We start from the raw sequence: 6530 nt of genomic DNA on the forward strand, positions 1-6530 counted from the left end.
CTTCCATCCTCTTTCCAAGGTAATTCTGATTTGACTTTCAGGACAGATCATAGAGTAGGTAGATACGGGATGAAAGTACAGGCTGGTCTGCGCCTTCCGAGCTGCAGGCTGAGCTATTACACCTTGATAGGCTGGCCAGAGGTGGGCTACGGGTAGAGTTCCTGTTTGCTATTTCCTTACCATATCCTAGGATAGGTAAGTAGGGGGTGGCAGTGTAGTCTGAGGCGTTGGGCTCAGCCTAGAATGACAAGAAGCCTGCCCTGACTGAGGCGGTAGGAAGGGAGACAGAGAAGGAGCACGGCAAAGGCAGCCGTTAAAATAGTGGCCGAAAGCCAGTCACTCCTGCATCCAAGGTGAGCAAGTGTGGGCTGGAGAGCCCGAGGGCTCTGCTGCTAAGGCTAGCCACAGGTAAGCAGCAGGTCCTCTTCAGAGAAGGTGACACGCAATGCAGTCTTTCAAAAGGGCCTCGGTAATTGCTGGCAACTGGAGTCCTGTGACAGGGACAGTGGGGCCATCAGCCTGCAGCTCGACAGCGGTTACAAGTGCCACTGAAACACTGTTGGTGGCGGATGCTGTTCTGTGGGTTGCGTTTGGGGTTTTTTTTCAGCATTTTGTTGAGTTACAGTTATTTCTTTGTGATCAGGAGACAGGATTGGCGCCGATCTTCTCTTTCTGGAGCACGTCCTGACCTCCTTTGTCATCCAAAGCTTTTCCCTCTGTTCCTGAGAGGAGTGATGGCCGCAATGGGGAACGACTCCTGTAAGTAACGGCTTCGCCAGCAGGCTTAGGCTTTGTGAATCCCCAAAGGCAAAGGACGTGGCTGGTGCTCCATCCCTGAATGTGCTGACAACCTAGAGTGAATTCTGGGGCATTTCCTGACAGCAGCCAGACTTAGCCAGGTGCTTCCGATTAGACGCAGGGAAACGCTCCTCTGTCACTCCTCTGCCACTAGTACAAGACTTTGAAAGATGACCTTGCTCGCAGAAAGATCTGACATCAGTCGGGTTACCTTCTGTGCTAGATGCTTGTTTTCATCAATTTACAATCAGGAAGAGGGGAGACTTGACCTGAGAATCCAATTCAAGTCTCGAGAGGGAAAGGAAGGTAGCCCTGGGCACAGAAATCAGAGTGCGGGCTTGTTGCACTTCTGGCAAAATAAGCAGGGGTGCAGCCTATCTTCCAAAACTGTTTCTTGACCAGTAAATATCAATGGGAGCATTAGGCTTCCCCCAGTGTTTCTGGGTTGGAGGTTAGAGCTGGTTGTCCTGAGTGCTCCTGTACAGAACTCGACTTTTAAAAAAGCTTTTGTGCAACAAAATCGTGTCATCTCTTTTCAAATGTCATTTCCCTGCAGTCATTGCCAAGGAAATGGCTCCACAACAAAGGATCCTCTTTCCCCCGGAGAAGATTCGCATGGATTGGCAGCAAAGACAGAGAGCTGGAGCGGGACTGCACAACCTGGGCAATACGTGCTTCGTCAACTCCGTCCTGCAGTGCCTGACGTACACAGCCCCTCTGGCCAACTACCTGCTCTCTCGTGAGCACAGCCAGTCGTGTGAGTACTTGGAGGAACATCTCCTTGTACATCTGTTGGGCACTTCCCCAGGATTCCCAGAATCTGGAATCTGATTTAGGAGAAAAGCAGTCCTTCTTTGTTGACCCCACGAGGAGTTGTTCTTTGAACACTCAGGCCTAGTAGCCGCTCGCCTTATCTAGGTGTGTTCATCTTCAGAGAGGCACTTCTTTCTAGCCCTGGGTCTTGGTCCCTATTCCTGCAAGTCAAACTCTCTTTGCTTATTGCACAGAAAACTTCTGTCAGTTAAGCATCCCTCTGAAGAAACTTTTCTACGCACTAAAATGTCCCGAGCTTGTTGGGACGTTGGCACCTTGGGAGGAGTGGAGACTGTTCTTAAAACTTCAGGATCTCCATGAGGTTTCCCATCGCTATGGCTATTATGCTAACCTGAAGAGCTTGCTTCCCTCCCTCCCTCTCTCCCTCTTCAGGTCGTCAGCAAGACTTCTGCATGATGTGCATAATGGAAGCGCACGTTAACGAGGTCCTGCATTCCTCGGACAGTGCCATCCAGCCTAGCGCTGTCATCAACGTCCTCACACGTAAGTCATTTCAGGTGCTTTTACAGGTTTTCTCCCCTTCTTGTAGGAGAGAATTATTAACTTCTTCTTTCTTAGGCATAGGAGAAGATTTCCAGCTTGGCAGGCAGGAAGATGCCCACGAGTTCCTACACTATACTGTCGATGCCATGCAGACAGCTTGTCTGAGTGGAAGCAGCGAGTAAGCACAAGCAAATTACCTTTTCGATGTTCCCAAGCCCTTTGGACTCCTTGCTGTACTCCCACCAAGGAAAACCTATGCCCGGGGCTTTCAGACAAAGCAAGACTCTTGGAGGAGATCACTCTCTGCCTTCCCATTTATTTCCAGGTTGGGCATGTCTTCTCAAGCAACTACCATCATCCATCAAACATTTGGGGGCTTTCTGAGATCCAGAGGTACTTTTCCGCAACTATCGCTCAACTTGGAATTGTCTGTGCCCTTCTGTTGGCCTGTGATAAACAGCCAATCGTGTGACCGGCGTAGTAGGTATGAAGGACGGAAACTGGCACAGCCAGTGACTTCCCCTATCGCTGAGCATTTTGATTTGCCTTCCAGTCACGTGCTTGAGCTGCAAAGCAGTTTCCGATTCCTACGAGGCTTTCCTGGATGTCCCTTTGGATATAAAAGTAAGAGGGTTTATAGCTGTGCTTCAAGACATCCCAAGGCCCCTGTAGCTTTCCGCAATCCATGCTGTTGACTTAAAAACGTATGCTGCGAACACAAGAGAGCTTGGTGGAGGGTCAGAAGTGGAATGGGCTGAGTTCTTCCGGGGAGGCCATGGCATTGATCTCCTTGTAGGTGCTGGCTTTAAGCTGGACAAGTACGAATTATCCTCTCTGCACCCTTGATGTTCTCTCATCCTTCTTCCTTTTGCCCTCCCTCAGCACCCCATCTGGCTCCCAGGCTGATGGGTTGTATCGTTTTCATTATTGATGACCCTGCAGTGCCACAGGGAAGTAGCTCTTGATAGCCCCGGGAATCCCTCAGGAATTCAGTTCCCTGAGGGAAATGTTCAGCATCATACCCTCTTTCTGCCTCCTTCTGGACACTGCTTGCGGGTTCACAGTGCGTCTCCTCAGCATCAGCTACCTGGGTCTTCTTGTCAACTCCTAGTAAGTGTTTGGGCAAGGGCACTGCCCGCAGCTCACTGCTCTCCTCTCTCACTCCTCCAGGCAGCCTCTTCTGTCACTGCAGCTCTGGAGGACTTTGTGAAACCGGAGCAGCCGGATGGTGAAAACTGCTTTAAGTGTAGCAAGTAAGATGATTACTAGCGACCCAGTAGTACTAGATCCTGCGGGAAGGTGCTGCATGTCATTGAGCAGAAGTCATCGTTTCACATAGGCTTAATGCACGATAACGAGACGCAGCTTTTTTTTAATATGGCCTTATGGTACTGAATAGCCTTAAAATAGTGTAAGGCTGTGTGAGACAAGAAAGCTTGTCTGGTCTTCTTGGGGGAAAATTGGGTGCATTTCAGCACTTGGCTCTGTGCTTGCTTTCAAGGTGTGACAAGATGGTTGCTGCCTCCAAGGGGTTTACAGTCCATTGCGCGCCCAAGGTTCTCACGGTGTGTCTGAAAAAGTTTGAAGATTGCACCGGCAGGAAGATCAGCAAGGTGTGTATGCCACTGGAGGGCAACTTTCTCTTCCCGGAGCAGGAGATTTCCCAAAGCAGTACGCTCTTTCACAAGCTGTTCCTGTTGGCTTTTTCGTGTTCCCTTCCGAGGAGAGGAGAGTTCCGGTGGGAAGACAAGCATGTACTCTGCTCCGACAGAGCTGCTTTGGCCGGGAGCAGTTTCCTGCCAGCCAAACCATGCCTGTTGAAGGCTATTTCATGTAGTACTTCAGGATTGTTTCTGAGCCCTCCTGGTCTCCCTGTAGGTTGTGGAGTATCCTGAGTACTTGGATCTTCGACCATACATGTCCCAGACAGCTGGAGAAGTGCTCCTCTACTCCTTATATGCTGTCCTGGTGCATCGTGGTGACAGCTGTCATGCAGGACACTATTTGTGCTACACAAAGGTAAAGAGCAACTTCCTTCCTAGCAAGGGAAGAATGTGTGCTGGGGAAGACAAACCTTCCTGGCAGTGTAACTGGCGGCCAAGAATTGGAGGGAGAAGGTCTCCTTAGGGGCTGGATTGGATTTGTGTTGGCGTACGCTTGGTTCTGTAGTTTTCCGCCTGTGTTTTTGTGGAGAAACCATGCGGTTCATCTCCAGAGACTGATGCCTTTCTTTGCAGGCCAGCAATGGACTGTGGTACGAGATGAACGATATGGCTGTGGATGGTTGTGGCATCGAGACAGTTCTCAGGCAGCGAGCCTATTTGCTGTTTTATGTCAGGTGATGACAAGTGTTAAAATGTGTTCAGAATGCGTTTCCTTTTCCTACCTTTGCTCTTTTTCTTCTCCTCCTGCCTGTTTCTCTTTCTGTCATAGGAGACAATTACTACCTGCCTCCTTCAGTGCTGTTGAATCTGAACTACCCCCCGTCAGTCCTTATCTTCCCTTGCTGGGCTTCAGGCTGCTGCCCTGGTGTAAAGTGCGACTTGCCTGCTGTCTGAAGCTGGCTAATGTAGAGAAGAGTAGTTAAAGGGGGCCTACAGGAAAGATGGGGCGGGACTCTCTATCAGGGAGTGTAGCGATAGGACGAGGGGTAACAGTTTTAAAGTGAGAGAGGGAAGATTTAGATTAGATATTAGGAAGAAATTCTTTACGGTGAGGGTGGTGAAACACTGGGAGAGTTTTCCCAGAGGGGTTGTGGATGCCCCCTCCCTGGAGGTGTTCAAGGCCAGGTTGGATGGGGCTTTGAGCAACCTGGTCTAGTGGAAGGTGTCCCTGCCCATGGCAGGGGGCTTGGACCTAGATGATCTTTAAGGTCCCTTCCAACCCACACCATTCGATGATTCTATGATTCTATGAAATGGAGGCCGTAGGGATGATAAAGACGAGGACTTGCTCTGACAGGGGCAGACCTGGTGGGTTAGACCCCAATCAATTTTCCCATTTGTAGTCTTGGTTACGTCTTCTGTCTGTTGTAGAAACCGCTCCAAGAAAATGACTGAACCCCAGAGAAAGCTGCAAGAACAGCCCTAAATGCAGATCACTCTTTTTTTCTCCAGGGGATGGAGTGCACCCTCAGCAAGTTTGGCGACGACGCCAAGTTGGGAGGGAGGGTTGATCTGCTGGAGGGTAGGAAGGCTCTACAGGGGGATCTGGACAGGCTGGATGGATGGGACGAGGCCAATTGTATGAGGTTCAACAAGTGCCGGGTCCTGCGCTTGGGTCACAAAGAATCCACGCAGCGCTACAGGTTTGGGGAAGAGTGGCTGGAAAGCTGCCTGGCAGAAGAAGACCTGGGGGTGTTGGTTGACAGCCGGCTGAAGATGAGCCAGCAGTGTGCCCAGGTGGCCAAGACGGCCAACGGCATCCTGGCCTGTATCAGAAATGGTGTGGCCAGCAGGAGCAGGGAGGTGGTTGTCCCCCTGTAGTGGGCACCGGTGAGGTGACACCTCGAGTCCTGGGTTCGGTTTTGGGCCCCTCGCTACGGGAAAGACGTTGAGGTGCTGGAGCGTGTCCAGAGAAGGGCAACCAAGTTGGTGAAGGGTCTGGAGGCCAAGGAGAAGGGTCTGGAGAACTTAGGAGAAGCGGCTGAGGGAACTGGGGTGGTTTAGTCTGGAGAAAAGGAGGGTGAGAGTAGACCTGATCACTCTCTACAACTACCCGAAAGGAGGGTGTAGTGAGGTGGGTGCTGGTCTCTACTATCAAGTAACTAGGGGCAGGAGGAGAGAAAACGGCCTCAAGTTGCACCAGGGGAGGTTTAGTTTGGATATTAGAAAAAAAATCCTTTACTGGAAGGGTTGTCAGGCGTTGGAACAGGCTGCCCAGGGAAGCAGTGGGGTCACCATCCCTGGAGGGGTTCAAAAAGCGCGTAGACGAGGCACTTCAAGACGTGGTTTAGTGGGCATGGTTGCTGGTTGGAGTCAATGACCTTGAAGGTCTTTTCCAACCTAAATGATTCTACGAACTGCGAAGGTGCTAAAAAGCCACGTACAAATGGTTTTTTTGGAGCTCGAGGGTGTGAGAGAGCAGCTGGGTGGGGGCCTGGCAGCCAACCAAGGTCAACCCAGCGCAGTTGCTGAAGACGTTTCTTTGGCAGCGCCGGTTCAGAGTCAGCCTGTGGCCGACTGTCCTTAGAACTTCAAAATCCCCACTAGGTTTCCCATCGCTATCTCGAGGGGCAGATTAAAAATCCATTGGAAATAAACCCGCGAGGGACCACGTGCTTCGCTACACGAACCTCTTCAGACGCAATCCTGGACCTGGGAAGAGCGGAAAAGAAATCCAAGGTCAACCCGGATGTGAAGACGCTTCATTACGGCCCTGGGCAGCTTTTTATTCATCTGGCTGGTGCGGCTCAG

General features: G+C 51.0%; 1 protein-coding gene across 1 annotated transcript; it reads left to right on the forward strand.

Annotated features, from left to right (window-relative positions):
* Window positions 1–743: 743 nt before the first annotated feature.
* LOC142026382 (ubiquitin carboxyl-terminal hydrolase 42-like) lies at window positions 744–4702 on the forward strand. Its single transcript, XM_075019339.1, has 11 exons — window positions 744–759; window positions 1355–1555; window positions 2005–2115; window positions 2200–2293; window positions 2441–2508; window positions 2669–2739; window positions 3286–3368; window positions 3617–3728; window positions 3994–4134; window positions 4353–4453; window positions 4549–4702. The coding sequence occupies exons 1-11, from the start codon at window positions 744–746 to the stop codon at window positions 4700–4702; spliced, it is 1152 nt and encodes a 383-aa protein (XP_074875440.1).
* The last annotated feature ends 1828 nt before the right edge of the window (window positions 4703–6530 follow it).

Source organism: Buteo buteo, chromosome 33, assembly GCF_964188355.1.
Source record: "Buteo buteo chromosome 33, bButBut1.hap1.1, whole genome shotgun sequence".
Lineage (NCBI taxonomy): Eukaryota > Metazoa > Chordata > Aves > Accipitriformes > Accipitridae > Buteo > Buteo buteo.

Coding starts and splice junctions, on each gene's coding strand:
- LOC142026382 (XM_075019339.1), top strand. Junction 1,556..2,004: donor TCGTGAGCACAGCCAGTCGT/GTGAGTACTTGG, acceptor CTCCCTCTTCAG/GTCGTCAGCAAGACTTCTGC. Junction 4,135..4,352: donor ACTATTTGTGCTACACAAAG/GTAAAGAGCAAC, acceptor CTTTCTTTGCAG/GCCAGCAATGGACTGTGGTA.